Raw genomic sequence first — 22,222 nt, forward strand, 5'->3', positions numbered from 1 at the left:
TGTTCCAGTGCATAGGCTGTAGCGAACTACGCACCTGGTATAATGCGATAATAGGTGGACAACTGTTTGCAGATGACCCTTCCAATCGTTATCAATAAATACACGTGATTAGCAAGTGTGTTAAACGATATTAAAAACATTCCCCGTCTAATTAACAAAATTTTCATCAATAATCTAAACTTAAAGAAGATTCGCTTATTATTTCATACTTGCTACAATTTATACTTAATACCTTCCGAAATCTAATGCAACATTTTCCAATATTCTCCGCACGCTTTTCACGCGTATAGTAATTGCATGAATTTCGCCGGTGATTAATAATAAAAGAACGCGCGAACGATCCTGGCGGACGTCCGGCTGACGAATTACATCAGCACGGAATATAATAGAATATCGGGCGCGGAATGTCTAGCAGATGAATGTCACGATAACGACAGGTAGGCAGTGAGTATTACACCGTTCCATCATTCCACCCCCGATTACGCGGATCGATGTATCGGTCGGTCGGTGTCGTTTGTTTGCCCTCCGTTGGTTTCCTAGACAAATGATTTCGCCACACGACAATTCTCCCTTCTTCTTCTTCACGAATCTTGACGATACGTCGCGTGCGTTTCGAGCTGTTCCACTTTCGAAAGCGTTTCAGCAACTTGAAGGAAGAGTCTGTCGGTTGGCTGGTGAGAAACACTCGTTCTTCTTATCGCGCACGTTTTAGCGACCTCGCATGTACCAGCCGGTGCACAAAAGTTCTTTCATTGAATTCCATCGGGCAGCACCTATTACTTTTCGCAATGAGAACTGTCATGCGGTGCTCGTTGCCGAGGGTAAATTAATCACGGGCTGGAAATGAAAGAAAGGAAAAAGCTGAGGAAAAGCGTTTTATTCGCGCGACGCATAATGAATAATGACGCCTCCAGTGTACGAGGATTAGAATATTAAGCGCAGAAGGCTTTTGATTTTGAAATCGAATTTTATTTTTGGAATAAGGATACTTGTATTCTTAAAAATATTATATTTTTAATAGGAATTGGAAAAAGGAAAATTGAAATATATAAGACAATGGGAAGTTGATTTATGATACAGTAAAGATAGACTCGATGAGCTTTAAAGAAGGTTTTAATAAAGCCGAATCTGATTCGACCCCAGACTCGAAATACCCTGGTACACACCAGCCTGTACAATAATACACGAAGCGGGGTAAGCAACGCCCCATTAGGATGCCGTTAAATAATAAAGCCTCCATATTAGGAGCGGGCACCCCATAGTCCGTGCAACCAGAAGAGGATTATCCCACAACGATATGTCTCGGGCTCCCCTTTCCCTCTACGATGCGTAAGTAACCAGCAACACCATAATTCAGCGTCACGTTCGAAATGTCCGTTCGATCGTTCACAATTATTTGTACGCTTTAATCCGCCAACAAACCCGATTATTTTACTTGTTTATTGGACATTCGGGTAATCCTTGTACGATTAGGGCTGTTTTTACTTTCGTCTTTGGAATTAAGTAGTTACATTCAAATCTAGCTAAACAAGTTAGATGATGTATACATACGTTGTCGAAGATTAATTATTAATTAAAAATGAAATATTCAACCGAAATATCGTCAAGATCCACGGTAAACGTGTCGAACAGCTCGAATGCTTAACCTGACGGTTTATCGGCGACGATCAGCTAACAGAAGCATCCGAAAGACGGAAGTAGGTAGCGTTTAGACAGCAAGAAAAGTTGTTCGAGTCTAGAAGTCGATTTTCGGGTATTGGTGGTCGTCGAGGGTCGCAAGTGGCGCCCGGGATGTTTCTGCTCGCGGTATGTTTACAGAGGAACCTCGGAAGCCGAGGATGAAATTTGAGGTTTGAGACAGAAGGGGTCCGTCGTTCGGCGAAGGAAAAGCTGGCTCGGATCGGTGGACCCGGTGTCTGACGGAGCTCATCTGCGCGATGGCGCCACGGCCATTTGTTTGTTTTACTTTTCTGGGCTGGCTGCCTTCTAACCCGGCCCTCCATCGACTCCTAGCCATGGGTTAATGAGGTCGTTAACGAGGCTCCCACTAATTCCGCTATCTTGCCCGTAGAAGCTGTGCCGCGCCTTCTTCTGCCAGATAATATCGTGGCTTGTTGCGGTCGAAGAAGGGGGCATCGTATAATCGAGCTGGCAGGATGCGTTAGCGGCCCTTGCATCGACGATTTCGTACGATCCTTTTACGATATCGACCTTTGAACCCTCTTCTTCCAGCAGTTAATTCGTCTGTACGAAAGTCTTTCTCCCTTTCTTTTCTCTCTATTTCTATTTCTTGTGGTAGATCGAACGATCGCGACATTGATTATTTCGTAAAATGGAACTGTGTGTCCTTTGAAATTAAGGGTGTATTCCTGTTTGAAATTTATTTAACGTTGATAGAACGGGATGAAAATATTTACACGACGTGTTTTCGAAAATAGTTTTGTCAAAATTTTAAACAGCACGTCGTATCTCGGTAGAAAGTGGATCTATTAAAAAATTGTTACGCGTTCATCCCTAGGAACGCAGGCTTTTCCACGTCGCCGCAGAAAAAATCTGATCGTTCGCGTTATATCTGAAACGCAGAAGACTCGCCTCGACAGGCTTTTTCAACGCGTCTTTTTCAAGATATTCCTCGGAAGAGGTTGCCCGTGCGTCGATTAAACGTTCCACGCTTTTTTCATTCTCCCTTCGATCGTTCGTTTCTTTTATATTTTTCTTTGCCCTCTATCTCTCTCTCTCTTCTCTCCACCTCAATTCGTTATTTTATATTCTTTATGTCTACCTTTGCCTCCAGTTTCATTCTTCTTTCTTTTATTCTTTCTTTCGATTTTTACCCCCTTATCGCGGTCCTCCCGATTCCTCTTCACTTTCTATTCTTTTTTTTCTCCCTCTATCTCCCCTCTTCTCTCTCGATTTTTATTCCCACACACTTCCATTATCTTTTTGCCCTGAACGCATCCCTACCCCCTTCAACAGCTTCTCTTTTCCCTTCAGCTCGTCCGTCTCTGTTCCCGCATTCTCCTCTCTGTCTCCTCGTCGCGTCCTCTCATTATCACGCTTTTTCGTGCCTCTCGTCGCCGACTCATTACTATTTTTCGCACGGTTCGCTACGCGTGCCGTTGCTCGAGCGACCGATAAATTTTGCCGCGATATTGCGTTCGGCATTATCGCAATCATGAGCGGGCAGAAGTACCTTCCTTGCCGCCCTTCCCGTGTCAGCACCGCGTCGAATCCCGTCCTCGTGTTCGTGTGTCCTCGCGTCGGATCGCGTCGCTGCGTACACGTTGTAGCCGAATTTACATCGCGCTTTTAACATCGTCGACTACCGGGCATAATTTCCCCGATGGTACGCAAACCTGACCGAGCGGAACGCGCGCGGCTCATTACGTTTTATCCCATGCACTGACACTCGAATTTTCCGTCGAAATATGTACAAAGAACGCGGCCATAATTCGCTGACCTGACGTTGATTTTACATTCGCCAGGAAAATTGACGGCACCGATGATTATCGCCGGCCAATCTCCACCCCTCCTCGTCCCTTGATTTCGCCCGTCCTCGCTGTTCTATATTTTCCCTATCACCACGGTTTTTCTTCCCATTTATTTTTTTTTTTTTCTTTTTTCATTCTTGTTTGCTATTTCATCTCGCCGACAATCCTTTCGTTTCCGGGAATATTAATGAGCTCGACGCGAGCTTGCGACAGATTTTGTTTCCCGGGATTATCGACGCCCTTCCGTTCTCTGTTCGCTCAGGGTAATTAATGCAACCGTCGAATCGAACGATGGGAGGGGTTTTTAACGCGTGCAAATTTGTTTCTGAAGTATTTCAACATTTTTCTGGGGTAACGAAATATGTGTTTTTTCCAAAGCGTCTATTAAAACATACATTTCGTTAATTTCACCCCTATTAGAAGCGAGTGTATTCTATTCTGCTTCAAATTATAAAAGATTACAGAGCATCGTTTCTTGTTTGCTGTTTCAGTTGAACTGAAAATTTGTTTGCGCCTAGCTTAACCCTGTCGTCTACGGTTTCCAAGTATATATTTTCGTGCGTTCGCTTTTTTGTCCGCGTGACAGGAGGAAAACAAGAAAAAAAACAGGGGAACGAGTGAAAAGTAAAAAGAATACACCGTTCGCGACTAAATGCACTCGTGAGAAGGTCTATTCCTGATGCCGTTCAGGAGTGGCACTCGTCACGTTCGGAATTCGACGTCAGGTCGGCGAGTGCAACGGCGCCACGGCCGGGGGCGAGAACACGCCGAAGAAGCGCAGGAAGTGGCCGGGAACTCGATCTCGCCCCGGGGCAAATACGTTTCCTCGGGCTGTTTGTTATGTTACATCTTTGCTCGACAAACGGCTGGCCTTTTAAAACGTCTCGTTGTCGCTTCGTGAACACGCGACGCTGCGAACGACCACGATGAACGACGTGCTTCCCTTTTTCCAGGAAACGCGAAAAGAGTTGTCTAATCTTCGAAAAATCCGCCAGCTTTTCCGCGCAGCTCGTTCTTTGCCTTTAACTTCTATCTCTCCCGTCCGCCGGATAACGACCGGCTGAAATTAAACGTAACATTCAGTCTTCGTTGCGGAGAGCCGTTTACTGTCGTCATGATTTTTTACACGCGAGACAAAGTGGTAATAAAACCATCGAGTTCGCGCGGCTAAAATGGAGGGTAGATAAACCACTCGGACGGTGAAGGAAAATCAAAGGTACGAGACTTTTCATCTTTTCCAGGTGCAACGTAAGCTTTTTGCGATTGCCGCACAACATGTGTGCGGCCATTAATGTGTTAAGATGAGAGAGAATTTTAAATGTTTTGAATTTTGAATAACTACCGATGGAACTGAAACATTCTTGAAACGAAACAGTATCAAAATTTTACATCTAAATTCATTGTAAGATAAAAAATGCTTAACGATTCATATAAAAGCAATAGCTCCCATTTTCGCGTGTTTCTAAATTAATCTTGTATCCCGTAAAATGAACAAAGAGCAAACATCGAGATCGGTAAAGACGTCGCAAGAAGTCGTCGAACTTCCAGCTGGAACACCGTAGCCACAAAGTTGACGCCTTGGACGGATTTCAAGTTTACGACCGCCGGTGACCAATAAAGTTATCGATCTGAAGTGGGTCTCGGGGTACACGGGGTCTCCCGTGTAAACTGCACGCGACGAGGTTGAATGCTGGCTTTCCAGCAGGTTCCCGGGCAATATAGCAGAGTTTCGACAGGTCCTTGTTCGAGGGCCAGTAGTTTGTTGGGCCCCGAACGACAATAAATTCGGTCGACGTATATACTCGTCGTCGGGTGCGTTGCTTGAAGGCTGACGACCACATCTGGAAGTAATTACGAAGGATAGGGTCTTGTGCTCAGGTGTACGATCCTTTGAGGTTTCAAGCTGAACTGAAGGAGGGGGTAGTTGAGCTCGCGGAACGTGACGATTGCTGAGGTACCCGGATTAGCGACCGATGCTTTTCGGTTTTCCTCTTGCTTGCGGAAGAGCCAGAAGTCGTGATACCATCTCTCCTCCTTTCGAAATACTGTACCGTGGCCGTTTGTAACTGTATACCTCGAGTAAGCCGTATTATTCTCCCTTGAACAGATTGCGTAGCTGTTTTACATCGACTTCGACGCTCGACTCGGTTCGATCGTCAAATATTTGGTCGGTGTTCTTCAGTTCGAGCTGATTTCCTTTCGTTCGAATGTAAGTCGAACAGAGCTTATTACAGAGTAATTCTTGTAACATTTGCATGGGAGGATGGTAGAGAATATTAGAGAGATTTCTTTAGATAAACAATTTATATGAAAATAAAACTGGGAGGGAAAATAAGAAATAAATTTCAAACTTAGAAAAATCAAATGGTTTGAAATGTTTTATGATAAAAAATTATTATTTACTCAGTCATTCTTTGATCTGAGGATCTCTGATGAAAAACTTATAAAGATGAACAGAGATTTTATATTAAAATTTCACGTTGTCTTGATCGAAGGAGGAAAAAGTTGACGGGCATATTTATCAGGTCGCGTCTGGTCGATTCGAATTCGATTCGCGTTGCGATATTATTCCGCGCTCGGAACGTGCCTCGGCCTGAATTGCGAGGGCTTCAGGGAGCCTCTCATCCCGAAGAAGTGCCCGCTGGGTATTTAAGAAGCATATTCCGTCCATTTGGCATTGTGCGCCGTCGAATGGACACTTTCGGCCGGACGAGACTAGGTGAGATCGAAGGATCGAGGTATTGATCGTAAGCCGCTTGGCCCCGTGGGGACTTTACTTTTGTACTCACCAGCAGCTCTATTCGCTGGCCTCGTAAGTTCACACCTTGGCATAATCGGAGTATCCCGGAAAACCGGGATGCATTCGACCATTATAACCTTTGCGACATTTACACCGTAAAAGGAGATCTGCATCAGTTTCCTCTCCAAAAACCGGGAAATATCTCTACGTCAAATGGCAGCAATTATATCGATTCTTTGTTGAAATCCAAAAATATTTTAAATGAAATTCTAGCTATAAATCCTAGATCGAACATGATTTTTATCGATCATTCATCGGATAACCCTGCGATACTTGTCAGTCAGCTATGCGACAACCATCGAATTGATATTTCCCGGTTGAAAAGTCGTGCAAGGGAAAACTGCCATTTGTAGCAGCAAGAAATAACCGCGGAACCCCTGATTTGCCGTTTAAATCCGTGCCAGTGCTGGGGCTGCTAAAACGTGGCACGGGAAAAAAAGTCTGTTTTCTTTGCTGTCGTGAGGCGCGCGCGTGAAACTCGTAACGTATGTATGTATGTACGTGAAAGCTCTCTTTACAGGGGACTCCATAATGTAAGTTCATCGCGGGCGCGCTGATGCGTGTGTAATCCCGTGGTGCTTACCGATACCATCGTGGGTTTTATTTTCATTATTCATTTGTTCGTCGTTTCCCCATGGATAGGCGGGAAGCTTACACGCGTAACCCCGTGTTTCTATGTGGCTTTAATCAGATAAGACCCTGGAACGCCAAAAATCGCCGCACACTAACCAGCATGGGGTTACACTTTCCCTCGCTCGCCAAACCAGACCCGTTTCCGACCCATATTTTCTCGCTTTATCACCTCCGTTCATTATGTCGTTCACGCTTTCTTAATATTACCCCGCATAGTTGAATCTCTCGAATTTTCAGAAATTTTTTCTTATTTGCAAAACTAAAAGATCAGATATTATGATGATTGAAAATTGAATCTCTAACCCAGTAATAAAATGTATCTAGTAGTCAGTAATAATAAAAGGTATCTAGATTCGAGCAATTTTTACTCGCGTTTCCGTTGGTCGCTTCGAACAGCAGACGGAACGTTGGAGGAAACGAGAGGCGAAAGGAAACTAGCGAACTATCGGAGGTGCGGTAATTAGCAGATCAGCTTAGTTAATTCAAGAGCAGCGGCTTAACGAATCGTAATGGAAAGTGTAATATTTCGAAAATACGTTTCGTCGAGTGCTGAATAAGCTGGAAGTTCCATCCTGTTCGATTAATCAGTTATGCGAATCTGGTTCTTTCAAGCAGCATCAGAAAACAGGGCTTTTCAATCATATCTCATTAAACATTGATTCTTTGAAGTTAGAAGTGGCTCGTACTCTTTCATTTGTAATTATAAAATTTCTAGTAACATTAGATAGCGAATACTTCAAGGGATTTTCTTTTTTCTATAAAGCCAAGGGAACAACCCTTCGTTGGTCGATCATGAATCTTCGACATTTTGATCCACGTCGATTAAAATCTGCCTTCATTCTTATCTGGCCAGTATCATCTATCCTTAACGTAGCTTCTTCTTATTTTCCATCGAAAATATCGGCAGGGCTATCGAGGCGTCTTAAGGGAGGATCTCGCGTTTGCTTGGCCGGAAACACGATATTCCCGAATATACCCAGGGAACCCAGGGCTGCCCACGTGTTTCGCGTTGTCCGTTAAAATTCGCTTGTCCGCGTTCTCGCGACGTCTCCCGTGTTTCGTTGCTGGTAGGCGGTGTATTATTTTTCCGTTGGCTCGGCAAATTGGCTCGCACGGCTCCTCTCGAATTACGGACACTCGATATCCGCGACGTAAAACTTCCAGCATCCAATCCCGAGCAAAGCTCTCGCCCGGGAATATCCAAAAAGGAGTTCCACAATGTTCCATTGAGCGCGGATCGGTATAATCGAGCCAGGGCCCCCGATCTCCTGTTGCCTTTCGCTTCTATCGTCCCGGAGAACCACCCGCAGCTTGATTCCTCGATTTTCACGCGAAAATCCCCATCGATAGATCAATATTAACCGCACCACATCATCAAAATTACTTCTATTCCACCCTGATAATTTGAAATTTATTTTATTAATATCCATACTATAACCGCTGAAAAATGCAAGAAAATGTTTTATATTCTTATAATGATTTCTTTGTTATCCATATCATTCATTATTCTATTAATATCACTTAACATTCAGATAACTACCGCGTTCAGATAACCAAGGTTCTACCGTATAAAGTTCAAACGTTCATGTAGTATTGTTTACGTTAATTTGTCGAGGATGTTTCAACGGGTTAGAGAACGAAAAAATAAAAAAAAATATAAATAAAAAAGAGCGAATAATCGAAGCGCGAGGAGAAAAATATTCGAGCGATGTGCGCTGAAAATATCATCGCTCAGAGCCAGATAAACTTTTCGAATATCCATTTATAGATTAAAATGGATCGGCAAGTGTCAGAATTCGGAGCGCGAAGGCAGTTTGTTAATAATGGAATATCAGAGTTTTTAAGAGTATAAAATATGTATAAAATTTCAAATATCTTACTACACGTGGTCATTAAACGTGGTAAATCTTCTTCGTATCGTGTTGCGATATTTCAAATTTTACAAATTTTTTCAGAAACATTCGAAAGAGTTCGAAGCATTGTATACTAAAGTTTCAATTATAATGCATTCATTATATGTTTTTTCCTCGAATCATTAATTATAGTTATACCTCTGATTAAAAGTCAATGAGTAGTAATGAAATTCATTCAATAACAATTTACTGAATTCTTATCAAGCGTGGTTAAGATAATGCTTGGTAAAAGAAACAACGGAACGCGAGAGAAAGGGGAGGAATTGAAACTGATAATACAATTTGTATTATTGTGCGATTAGGTTTCGAAGTGCTAATGTAGGTGACACACGCCGTGATTTTCTCATTGACCATACTTTCCTGCAGCAACGTGTTCTTCCATATGGAAGGCTCTCTCTGCTCGTAACCCAATAGGCTTCCCGTAGGAAGATCATACTTCGGTACAAAGGCTGATCGCTACATCGCACGCGATCACGATGCACGTCATGGAAACTGACGATCTTCATAGCACCATTTGCTCGTCCTCTGCCTCGCCAATATCGCACTCCCTTTTCGAACAAAGTACACGTCTTCGAGCATACTTTGCTTTCCCATCTACAGGATGAACTCTCTTGTGTCATTGAATCTCCATTTCCCACGTTACTCGAGAAACTTCGTTTGCACATTTTCTGAAAATTAACACTAAAACAACCGTTGCTGAACGTGTGCGTTCTTTAAAATTACAAAATTTCTTCGGCTCGAATTCCTCTCAAAATATAGAACTTCAATTAATTTCCTATCTTTGAATAGAAAAATGAAAGAGTACGTAACCATCGATGCGTAGATTCGTGCTCGAAGACGCAGCAAGGAAGAATCGAATCATTTCAGAGGAAACGAGCCATCGGCTGCTTTGTATCCATTTTCTTTTGTGCTCAAAGCGCAGACATTTCGTTTTATAACGAGTGGAGGTAGTAAAGGGTTTCGAAAGAAAAAAAAAAAGTACGGCGATACTTGCCGACAAAAAAAAAAAAGAGAAAGAAAAGAAAAAAAGACGTTTTATTCGATTCACAGAGGTCCCACATTGTTATTGCGTACACCAGATGATGCTCGAGTACTCGAGCCTATGGTGTTTCGAGTTTAAGGGATGCACTAGAGGTGACTAAACGTTGCCTCCGTGTTTACAACGTGTTTTCCTGTGTTTCGACACGTGGCGATTCAATAAAAGCTATTGATGTTCTCTCGCTGTACAATGCCGCTCGTTAAATGCGTTTATATGAAGACTATTCCAAGTGTGTAGGATATTTAAAAAGGGGGAATAAAAGTTGTAGAAAATTAGTACGGGATGCCTCGAAATCGTAGACGCAAGTCTAGACGACGATATAAAGTTAATCGAGAGAAGTGATTTTTTCTCATATCGTTGACTTTTCGCGCGAGATATCCGTATCTGAAGAGTTCAAGGCGTCAACGACACGCGCCCCATACTTTGACGCCTCCAAACCGATATCTTGTCGCGAATTAGATTATTTCCAGTCAAAGCATCCTTACAGCACGATTCTCCTTTAATATTTCCACTTTCGATCGTCGTTTCAATTTTCTTGCCAATTTTGTATCAGCCGACACTAATGGTAGGGAAGATTGACGAAAAATTCAAGTTCCCTTCGCTGGATGAGTTTCTTTTCAGAAACTGTCGCTTATTATAATAAGGAGATCCTTAGATGGAGTCTTCGCTAATGAAGTTTGGCGGTGTTGAAATAAAAATTTGAAATTTTTTCAAATTTCGATCATCCCGACAAATTTCATTGTAACTCTTCTTGTAGGTTTAATACGTTTTCTAGTACAATTGTTCTTTCTGCGAGACGCGTTCGTTTATTCTTCGTTACGCTCGATCGCATCGTTGACCGCTAGAATTCTCACCATGTCATTCGAGGACTCGTCCACGTTCTTGTAGGTGACCGTGTCCCGGTTTTTTCGCCCGATGTCCCAACGGCCGAGCGGTCGTTTCAGGAGGAAGAAACCCACCGCCAGGATAATCGCCACGACCAGTATCAAAATGCAAGCCCAAAGAACTGGATGGAACACTGATGCCTGGTCGTCGCACTCCAGTTCGTAATTCGGTATCTCGCTCAGTAGCTTGTCACGATGTTCGTCGGGTGCACTGCATCTGGTAACGCGAAATTAAGAAATTAATAACCGGGATGAGTCTTTGTCCCAGGTTCTAATTAGGGACCGCTTACTTTCAGGGGACGTATAATTAAGTTTGCAAGGGAGGAACATTTTAATATCACATTAACATTTACTTGGCGAATAAAAAATTTGCTCAAAGAAAAGTCGATTACACTAATAGTTTTTATAGAGATTTTTGAATTTAAAGTGTAAGCGGAGACATCTCTGGTAGACTCGTTTAAGGTCGATAAAATTATCGATTGCTTTCTGTTACCGACTCTAGTCAGATGAGAAAGTTAGTCACTTTTCACTTACTTGATATTCCTACTAAGCATCCTGGTGGAGTTTGACATAGACATCCACTGCATTTTGCAATCGCAGTTCCAAGGATTGTTTTGTAGGTTTAAAAGTGCCGTTCTCTTTATTATCGGCAACATATTGTAATCCAAAGTTTTCAAAGAGCAGTCGTTTATCAACAGCTGCTGCAGTCGTGGCAATATGCGTCCATTATAGGGGAACAGTTTCAGATGGATTAATTTCTTTGAACCAACTACGGATAGTATCTCAAGGCTGGTCAGATTTTCGAGATCGTTAAACGATAGTTCTTTTAGATTTTGCATGTTGTTCAATTTGAGTTCTCGTAATTGAGGTAAAAAGACATCCTGGAACCCTGATATGTAAGTGCCGGACAAGTCGAGCTCTTCTAGGTTAATCGGTAACAACGGGACCATTCTTAGGGGATTATTCGACAAATCTAGGGTGGATAAATTAGATAACGTTTTGAAATATACCGACGTAAAATGGGACGACGATACATTGCTTAAATTCAAATATCGCAGTGCCTTCAAGTTCCAAAACGCGTTTTCATGGATTCCATTGTTAATCGGATTATTGGCTAACGAAAGATATTCTAAAATCTGAAAAAAGAAGAAATAGTTTAGTTTGAATGAACTCTGTTTTCTTTTTCTCATACACTATAAAACTCAAAAGGTAATTACTTTGAAATGTTCCAACATGGTCTCGTTAACAATCGATAATTTGTTCCACGATAGATCGAGTATTTTGAGCTTCGGGATTCGGTCGTTGAAGGCATTGTCGTCGATGTACTCGAGTTTATTGTGACTGACGTTCAACAATTGCAAATTGTACTCGTCTTTGCAGAGAAAAAAGAATCGTTGAAGGTGATTTTGTGACAAATCCAGTGTCCTCAAGTTCGCAAGATTAGTGGAACAATCAAGAAAACTATCAAATTCGTTCTCCCGAAGGATCAAGTCGGTGACATCCGCCAGATTGATCTGCGTCTGTAGCTCCATGAAGAAATCCTCCTTCTTCAATCCACGATGTGACAAATCGACCTGGAACAAGAAGGTAAGTCAATGAAAACATACAATTTACATTATAAAATTAGAATAAAGTAAAATCGAAACGAACAACGATCAATCAAAGGTTATTGCAAAGAGTGCGAAAATACGAATCTTCGGCGCGCCGTAAGGGACGCCATGTTGTGCAGTTTCAAATTCAAAAGTATGCCGTAACGCGATCCAATATAGGCGTACAGAAATCGCGCGGATCTGCGGCAATTAAAATTTGTATCGTTTCGTCGAAATAATGAAACCTACCGTTTTTGTCGCGCTCGAGGCAACAAATAAGAGGAGAATCGCGATCGCTGGGGACCACATTGTCCAGGTGACGGATGATTATCTGTCGCACGGATAAACGCGTTGCAATTCCGATTCCGGTTAAAATGATCGCGCAGAGAGCGCCTAGTTTCAACTATGCTTCTCACACAACGATCCGATGGAATGGCAACCAATTCATCCGCGGCATACTCTGCTTACGATTACAGTGCCGAATTAAGAGGGGAGCAGGAGGGGCTTCGTCATCCTTATGCAGTTGCTCGATCGTTTTTAATCTTTCTTCTTTATTCTGATGTTGATATCTCGTCTTAGACAATTTTTCAACTACCCGATGCTCTTTTATCCTTGACACTTTTGTTAGAAAATGGTAATTAAGAGTTAATTATAGTTGCTGTTCCTCTTCAGGATAATTAATCTTCGTTCATGATTATTTTACTTAGAAATTTAAAAAAAAATTACAGCGATGGTTTTAGATTATGTGGTCTTTTCTAACGTTGCACTTTTATTCAAATTCTTTTTTTAATTTGATACACTGTAGACTTAGTTTTCGCTGGCTCGAATGGACCAGATTTCTTTGGTACACTTAGAAAACACTTGCATCGAACAGTGATTCGTATGGCACACCGGCTGGACGAGAAATGGGTAAAAAAATCAGGGAGCAACCGTTCCAGATGGTTCACGGGGCGCGCACCGCGTTAATCCGTTCTCGAGCAGTTCAGAATCCGCGAGGCTAACGCACCACTTTTTCGATAAAACGAGATTACGTCCCCGATCTACACGTACGTTCTGCTTTATGTTTACTTTTTTCCCCCGTGGGCCGTGTTATAATCGCCACGTATTTTTTCAATTAATTTATATTCGTACCACGATATCGCCGGACGTTCGTCCCGCGTATGCGTCGAAACGGGCGTTAAATGGCAACGAACGAAAGAAAAAACAAACAAAACAGAGTATAAGAGAAGAGAATTAATCTCGGATAACACGACAATGCACTGCTAGCACCTTGCATCACGCTCGAGTGCGATGCACAACAAATTATTAGACCGACGACGGAAACGTTCAAATGTATCTGTGATTGAAAAATAAAAAAGCACAGCTGTCCGAGATAAACGAGGCTCCTCGAGGTATCTAGCTACGATAAATGCGTCGCTCTATGCTTGTTTTATTATAATTAATATAAAGTTGAATGTTTTTTCTTCTTCTTTTATATTACTGACCCATGTTCTTTTTTTCAAAATCATCTTTTCTTTTCATTTTGCTTCTCTTTCTCTCTTTAGGAAAGGAAAGTTTGTACTTGGTTAAATTTTAAATATTTTTCAAAAATGTTGAAGATTAATTGCTGAAAGATTAATTTAACTAAATATCAAGTATGTTTTCGTGATCGAGAGCGATTTCAAAATACCCGATAAATAGGCGGTATTATGGATATCAGTTACTGGAAAATCAGTCGTGTGAAAGTAATATAAACAAAGTAGCTCAAGAGTCAGACATTTATTAACAGAATGGTATCTCCTTCGCGCCCACGGCAAGCGATTGAGGTCGGTGATGCGTGATACATAGTAACAAATATTTTAATATTTTAACGCAGTGTAAGATAACAATGGCAAGACGATTGTTCACTTTTTCGGAGTTTGAGGTGTGCTGGTAGCTTTGAATACCAGTGGATTTGATACTCGGAATATGCTTGGTAACATTGTGGCTAGGGTACCAAATACTTCTTCGGACATCCCCTAGAAAAAAGAAGTTAGTCTATGAGCAAATATCGACATAGTATTTTTCGTTTTTCGAAAGAAATCACCTTTGGTACGAGGAATTGTAGATTCTTCAATTCCGCACCACCCCACGAAGCCATTTCTATCATGAACCCTTTCACGCATTTAAAAACTAGCTCTGCTCTCTTTGTGCACCAAGCTACCGTCATTTCCTGAAAGATACCAAACATGGATTGATTAATTAGAAAAGAAAATTGATTTTCTTTAATGGAATAATTATACCTCCGTCATTTCGTGGACCAGGAGTACAGGAATGGTCAGTGTGGTCACATCGTTGCAGCAAGCAGTTTTCAAAATGTTTCGCAATCCTAAAATGGCTGGGTGCCTCGAATTGATATCGCCTGTAATTTGCGTAAAAATTCTTATCGTCGTGAAGAATCACCAATCGCTTGCAAAAAAATATTTATTACTCACCAGATCTCAACGAATCGTTCACAACCATATGGAAAATTACGTGAACTTGCGCTAAATTTGAATGCCTTGTAATATAAACGTCGCCGGTTTGCAAACTTTTGCTGGTCGTCGATTTTTTCGACTGTAAAATAACACGTACCAATTAAACCTGAACTGAACATTAATAGATTTTATTTTTTAAATTCATTTCTTCATACTTGTGACTCGTTTGTTTCTTTATGACGCGCTTGCCTCCAAGCAACTGCATCTTTCACATCTTCCCGAATTTTTTCCAATTGTTCATCAATTGGCAGGAAATGAAATTCTGTCGTTAATTGGCATATCGAAGACAATTCTAGAAACCGTGTGAATGGTTTTAATTATTCAGGATCAGAAAAGAATTTTAACGGATCATCTAATATGGTACCTTTCGTTATTCCCGAATAAGTTCCTAAATGATTGTCGTTCAATAATACTAAACCACATAAATCATTGGAATATAATCCTAGAGCCGTCTGTAACCTTTGAGGCGTTGGATCCATTCTATTTAAGACAAGGAAAGAAAGATATTTATTCTCATTCGATTCCACCGCAGTTCATAGTGTATGTACTTCTAGTCAACCCACCCTGATTCGCTCTTTTTAGTCCTACAAAAATCTAATACATCTCCGGTTAGTATACGTATATTATGCATTTGCTTCATTTGGGAGCCTAAATGAATGGTGAAACTCTCCTCGAGGATAGGATAATCAGCCATATTTTTCTCCTCGCTATGGACAAAATTGTCTAAGGCTGGACGTAACGGTGGCATCGACAACATCGGAGAACCCCTAATAGTCACATAATCTATAATTATCATATTCGTTTCGTTTACGCGTTTGTTTTGTTAGAAATAGACGTACACTGGCGTCGGCGGCATGTTAGTCTGTTGTTCTTCCAGTAATCTCATGATCCAATTACGATACTGCCTTTTTTGTTCCAATTTCAAAGCGTCGACTCTTGAACCCCAGTGGCCTTGCAATAAACTTTGTTCCTCGAAATGTCGTCCTGCCATTTCATTGATAGATTTTTCGGTAGAACCGGCCTCGAGAGCTTCCACGGCGACCCTCATCTCCTCCGTTTGTCTGTAATTCAATTAATAACGTTCCACGATCTCATTGCTTCTCGCGTGTTCTTAAAATAGCAACGGGTTAATTAACTCTGCTCCAAAAACGATAATAGGCCAATTGCATGCGTTGCAGACAGATTAAACGCGGAAAGTTTAAAATCATTTGAAAATTGTAATTGCTCAATGAACAGGGATTGAACGTTTGAATTATAAACACGTTCACTGACTCTTTAAGTCCAATCATCATTATATTGACGCTACCGATAATCTACATAGAAAGGTCAATGCAAGTGATAAATTATATTACATGTATTGATACATAATGCACACCTAACACTAAGTATATCTTGACCTTTCTTTTGTAGTTTAATACAAGAAGGGTGAAGTGTAAAAAAATATTTACAAAATTCATAGGACATTGAGTATATTGAACATAGTTTAATAAATTTAGTAGAACATGCATGATACATTGATGTAACACTATGCAGTTAGTGGTTGATACTAACTTTTGAGTAAGCTGTTCATAATGTGTATCTCTCATTTGAATAACTTCAGTCACATCTCTTCCAAATTTGTGTTCAGCTTGAAGAATAGGTTCTAACGATGGTGAATGCACCAATCTATGATATGCAGCAGCAAATAGTTCTTCATCAGTTGTTCCAATGGGATCAGCATATTCTACTGTCTTCTGCTTATAAATCTTTTCCCAACTTTTGATTATCTCTTCAATATCTAAGGCTCCTGATTTTGCATTTTCAAGAGCCTTCTCCGCTTTTTCATCATAAAATTCTAAGGACAGTCTTTTGACTGTCTTTTCCAATGATACTAGCAAATCTGATTCTACATAGCATGGCAGTTTGAAAGATGACATTATACGATGCATGAGTTCTTTGATAGAACCATGGTATGGTATTTTTAATGGTATTTCCAAAACATATTCTTGATCTGTAGTACATGTTGGAAATTTATATACAAATGTTTTCTCCACATATTCTTCTTCAGGCATATTCATATCTTCTGCAGTACTTTTTCATTATACTTGATAATTCATATATCTATTTTTATATAAAAAATATTATTATTTATATATCTAAAAAAATCTATGTCCTTAAATGTAAATAAATCATAACTGATACTAATTGGATATATAATATTATATTGTATTAATGTGTAAACTTGGCTATTATGATAGCCAAGAAAGATCAGTGTTATTTCTTTTTAATCAACAAAATTTTTCAGAGGTCAGCTTTCACAACATTCAGGTCATAAAGTCATTGATAAGTTGCAGAAACACCTCTGATTGCACTTTTTATCTAGGCTCTTTTAAAAACAATTATTTTCATGTATTAATTGTAATGGCTTTAGATCTGTCTTTAATATAAACTTTGCTATCGCATACAAATACAAACTCATTTATCATAAAACAATACTACAAAACATAATAATATCTTAAGATTACAGTTACAAATTTTTTAACTAGTATTTATTACAAAGATAATAATACACTGGGTTCTATACTTATGCAACTATTTGAAAACAATGAAATTTAGAAACTATAATTTTTTTATTCTAATAGTTTATCAACATATGAGGGCGCTAAGGTGAAGAATATAGTCTTGTTTATAAGTACTTGTTGTGGAAAGTTTTGATAGTAGATTGTAAATCATAAGCGAAGTAACACTTACATTTCAGAGTTTTGTATACCGTACTCTTGCAAATATCAATAATTTATGGAAACATCACATCAAATTAATGTGATTGTTACATTTCTTCATCGGCTACCTAACCTATATCTTGAAAATTATACTTGCAATATTTTTGTACTTTCGTTGTTGAGGAGTACTGCTTTGTCAAACCATATGTTGACATTTGAGAAGGTTTCTCCTAATATGTTTCAAACGAAACATTTTAAACAGACCCACAATCCACACACATAATAATTGTCAAGTACTTTCAACGCCCCCAGTCATTTAATCCACAGTTTCTCCAACCTAAATATTTCTATCAGCTGAAGAATTAAAGTACTTATTTTGTTAATCGTCTAACATATAGAATTAACAAAATAGCCCTTTTTATATTAATTATTTTTGTTCAATATTATAATTCGTTTATTATTGATTCGCTCTTCATTTATTCCATACATTCGAATTTGTATATTGTTATGTTGGCTGCGCTATATAAAGCGTGAAGTATCGGTGAAATTTAAGGACAGGCTTTTGGCGGCAGTAGATTTTTTAGATATTTATTGCAATTTTGAAGATGGTTGAGAATAAAAATAAAAGTATTGAACTGACAGATCATGAGGCTGAATTATATGATAGACAAATTCGTTTATGGGGTTTAGAATCACAAAAGCGGCAAGTATATTGCAATCTAACCTATAATATAAGCAATATTTGAATAAAGCAAACTGTTTCTACTGAGAAATAGTAGAAAATAAGATAAATAACATTTGTACGATAAGTATAATGGAAATACTTGATTTACAAAATCTGAAACTAATGTTTAATCTCAAATATTTGCAGCTTACGGGAGGCTAGGGTTTTATTAATAGGCCTAAATGGTTTTGGAGCAGAAATAGCAAAAGATATTATTCTAGCAGGTGTTAAAGCAGTTACATTTTTAGATCATAGAAATGTAACAGCTGAAGATCGATGTTCTCAGTTTTTAGCACCTAAAGAATCAATTGGAAAAAATGTAAGTAAAAGAATTAAGATGTATTAGGCACATTGTTTTTATACAAATGATGTTCTTAGAGAGCTGAAGCATCACTACAGAGAGCAAAAAATTTAAATAGTATGGTCAATATTGAAGCAGACACATCAAATGTTGATGATAAAGCAGATACGTATTTTGGAAACTTTGATGTTGTATGTGCAACACAATGCACAATTACTCAATTAGAAAGAATTAATGCAGCATGCAGAAAGCATAAAGTAAAGTTCTTTGCTGGAGATGTGTGGGGGACTTTGGGTTATACCTTTGCTGATTTAATAGTTCATGAATATGCAGAGTAAGTGGAATATTAGGATATGCATTAAGAAATCAGTAATTTACACAAGATGAAATTTACTCTGCTTTGCAGGGATGTAGTACAAACTAAAAAAATACAGCTCTCAGGAAGTGGTGAGCCTATGCAAAAAGAGAAATTTGAGAACATAACTGTTACAGAGAAGCACACAGATACCTTTGTGCCTTTTGAATCAGTCTTAGATGTTCCAAAGGCTTCTCTTCCTAAAGAGTCAGAGATATATTATATGATATTAAGTAAGTGTATAGGTAAAATGCTTTAGCAACAACATATATGGAGGGTATTCACACAATGTATTTTTATCTTTAGTACTGCTCAATTATCGCGAGAAATATAACAAAGATCCATTACCTAGTGGAAGAGGTTCTGAGGATTTTAAGGCAGAAGCAGACAAAATTATTAAAAAATACGATCTTGAGAATAGGATAAATAATTTATTAGAGTATGTATCCAAAAAACTATCAGTTGTTAGTTCAGCCATCGGTTAATAAAATTTGTTATTAATTTAGGGGTGATATATACGCGCAAATTAGTCCAGTCTGTGCTATTGTTGGAGGTATTATGAGTCAAGAGATAATTAAAGCGGTCTCGCAAAAGGGCGCTCCACACAATAATTTGTTCATCTTTAATCCAGACACATTGTGTGGAAAAATTTTGAGATTGGGTCAGTAATCTTGTATCACGGTGTATGATTGTATGCTTGAATATTTCGGTGTACACGTGATTGTCATAACTTTCATAATTTCTCATTCCATGTTTTTTGCTACAAAAATACAATAAATGTATGCTAAAAGAAAAAGAATACTGATTTTGTTGTTTTAATTTTATTCGTTGTTTCTTATATCATTGATAACTGGTATACCAAAGGCTATTACATATTTGTTTTACACATTTGCCTCGGGAAAGAATGTTTCTTGAGACTTTCCTGATATCTACCAAACAATTTTTCATTCGTCACACTTTACGTGTTTCGCTTCAAAACCGAAATAATTATATTGCTCGAGTTTTGAAGTTGTATCTTCAATTTATAATACTTCTCGATGTTCTCACACATACACACACCTGCACACAAGCTACATTTGCTATTCTTTTGCAGAATTATGATAGAAATATAAATGTTGAATGTGCACACTGTTGGTAAATGTGGTTTATCACAGGCTCGTACGTCCTAAGATATTTCTGTTCACCGCGAAAATACAAGCTCGAAGGGGTCTTCGCGTACGTGGAAATATGACTCACTTTCCCGGTTTCCGCCGGGGCAATTTGAGACCTGCTTTGCGGATTTTTTTCGTGCTCTCTCGCGTGGAAAACGTGGCGGGAAACGTAAAATGAAAATTGAAAAATTGGAAAAGGGGGAGCACCGGGTTGGAGCACGGCTCGTTATGCTTTATCGGCTCACCGTTATTACCTTCGCTGCCTTGTTGACAATCTCTCTTTATGCTTCGTATTATTTAAAACTTCCTACCCTTTCACGCGATTTCCTCCATGAAATCCCTTCATTTTTCATGGTTAAATTTTAATCAATTATATTCTACGATAATCTGACCAATGTATATTCAATCTTATTGTTCTTTTAACTTCTTTTCTTTCTATTTCTGTATCGTATTATAAGTGTGATAGTCTTAATTAATTTCGCGGCTAAATTTTTTTTAAAATGTCCATCCAATTTTTACAAGTCACGACCATTACTTTTTTAACACTCTGTATCACTCACGCGAAATTCCATTCGCGTTTTATCGAGGCGAGTACGTAGGCGGCTGTGAATTGATTCGATTTTCGTCGTAGAATTATGATGTATCGTCTTTCCCCATGGACACGATGTCGTTACAAATCCCGACGATTATCGTGCACGGCTGTATGTAAATGCGAGAAGGGCTCGCGTGTAAACCGTTCTCTTTTGACTGCAGGTACAGCATGCATGACGACGCGCTTCTTAACGACACTGCCACGTGCTTTCACGGCTGTCGAATTATCTTCCACGAATGCTTCTTCATGTTCGTTGTCGAAAAACCATTAGCCCGTTCGAATCTCGTCGCTGTTACTTTAACCTACCCTAATTCGACATTTTGTTAGTGTGCCGACGAAGAGTTCGAGGGAAGTTAGTTTCGGTAAGCGACTGATCCGCGAGCGTGCCGAATCGCGTTGATTGATCATTTATAAATTAAATACTTCACCGTTGATCCGTTAGAATCGAATTATCCCCCGGATGGATATTTCATTCGAAAAGATTACATTGCTAATCGTTATTTTAATCTTACGCTAGATATTTTAACCCTCCGATGGCGAACCACGAAGAATTTTAATTTCATTTTAATTTTATTCTCATTTCTTAAATTTCACACTGTTCCTTTGAAAATTTTACATTTAACTTCGAGTTAATATTCTTCTATGCGTTTTGTAAATTTCGGTCACGATTGATCCAAGCTTCGATGTTCATAGGTTGAACATCGAAGCTTCAGTGGTCATCCGGTTGCCTACAAAAGGGGTAAGATTTCTGAGCAGTAATCTATTTATCGTTTGAGTATGTTTTTAAGGAATATTAGGACGATAAATCAGCTCGATAGAGTTTGTAGATCGTTTCCTTTTTGTTCTGTCACGAATCGGTGTAACCGTTATCAGTGGCACGGTTTTATCGTGATCCGAATGTTCGTGTAACAGCAGCGTGGAAATGCGCACAGTAGTTTTAAAATATGATCGAGCTCCGCAACAATTCAACGGGCTCCCTGCGATATTATCTGACGGCAAATAGGTACAGGTACTTCCCGTGAGTCAGGTAAGGAATTTACCGAGACTACTGTCACGGTTTCTTCCTGTACATACATACACGCTCGTTGAATCGATACGACACGTACGCCTCTAGGAATGTTAAACGACTGCGGTGGAGCAAACACAGTTTGCTCGTTAAAATGAAATTATCGTCATGCGAATGGTACCGAACGATTTTCGTCTCTGGCGAACACAAGCCGAGCTTTTATCCTCCGATTTTTTCATAATTCTGTTTGCTATGAAATTATTAGCTTAACGTGTTTGCGTATCGTTTCACGTTCGTCGTGTTTCGAGGCCCGAGAAACATTTTATTTATAATAAATCGCAAAGGTTCGTTGAACCAAGCTGTAAGCAATTTATCTCTAACGTTTCAAAGTTTTGTTATCGAGCAGCCTGTACGATGTTATTAATTAACTTTACCTTCTTCGGAACAGGTAATTTAGTTTGTCTCGCGTTGCGATCGCGAGCCTCTTTAATCGAAATTCAATTTCGCGTATCGCCAGGGATTTTCAGCGAAGCATAACGTTATTAGCGGC

General features: G+C 39.5%; 3 protein-coding genes across 3 annotated transcripts; 1 reads left to right on the forward strand and 2 right to left on the reverse strand.

The window, feature by feature from the left end:
- Positions 1 to 9,853: 9,853 nt before the first annotated feature.
- LOC117600430 (uncharacterized) lies at positions 9,854 to 13,338 on the reverse strand. Its single transcript, XM_034315864.2, has 4 exons — positions 12,599 to 13,338; positions 11,978 to 12,334; positions 11,295 to 11,896; positions 9,854 to 10,977 (listed from the first exon to the last, which is right to left on the reverse strand). Exons 1-4 carry the CDS (start codon positions 12,656 to 12,658, stop codon positions 10,683 to 10,685), a joined length of 1,314 nt encoding a protein of 437 aa, XP_034171755.1. The 5' UTR covers positions 12,659 to 13,338; the 3' UTR covers positions 9,854 to 10,682.
- A 757-nt stretch (positions 13,339 to 14,095) lies between these two features.
- On the reverse strand, positions 14,096 to 17,877 carry LOC117600428 (FERRY endosomal RAB5 effector complex subunit 3). Its single transcript, XM_034315862.2, has 10 exons — positions 17,575 to 17,877; positions 16,396 to 16,944; positions 15,684 to 15,905; positions 15,408 to 15,611; positions 15,209 to 15,324; positions 15,000 to 15,136; positions 14,803 to 14,923; positions 14,611 to 14,729; positions 14,415 to 14,540; positions 14,096 to 14,346 (listed from the first exon to the last, which is right to left on the reverse strand). The coding sequence occupies exons 2-10, from the start codon at positions 16,899 to 16,901 to the stop codon at positions 14,233 to 14,235; spliced, it is 1,665 nt and encodes a 554-aa protein (XP_034171753.1). The 5' UTR covers positions 16,902 to 16,944; positions 17,575 to 17,877; the 3' UTR covers positions 14,096 to 14,232.
- Positions 17,878 to 18,046: 169 nt separating this feature from the next.
- Aos1 (SUMO1 activating enzyme subunit 1) lies at positions 18,047 to 19,706 on the forward strand. Its single transcript, XM_034315866.2, has 6 exons — positions 18,047 to 18,246; positions 18,415 to 18,586; positions 18,646 to 18,902; positions 18,975 to 19,156; positions 19,230 to 19,362; positions 19,430 to 19,706. The coding sequence occupies exons 1-6, from the start codon at positions 18,149 to 18,151 to the stop codon at positions 19,590 to 19,592; spliced, it is 1,005 nt and encodes a 334-aa protein (XP_034171757.2). The 5' UTR covers positions 18,047 to 18,148; the 3' UTR covers positions 19,593 to 19,706.
- Positions 19,707 to 22,222: the final 2,516 nt, after the last annotated feature.

The sequence above is a fragment of the Osmia lignaria genome, chromosome 15, assembly GCF_051020975.1.
Source record: "Osmia lignaria lignaria isolate PbOS001 chromosome 15, iyOsmLign1, whole genome shotgun sequence".
Lineage (NCBI taxonomy): Eukaryota > Metazoa > Arthropoda > Insecta > Hymenoptera > Megachilidae > Osmia > Osmia lignaria.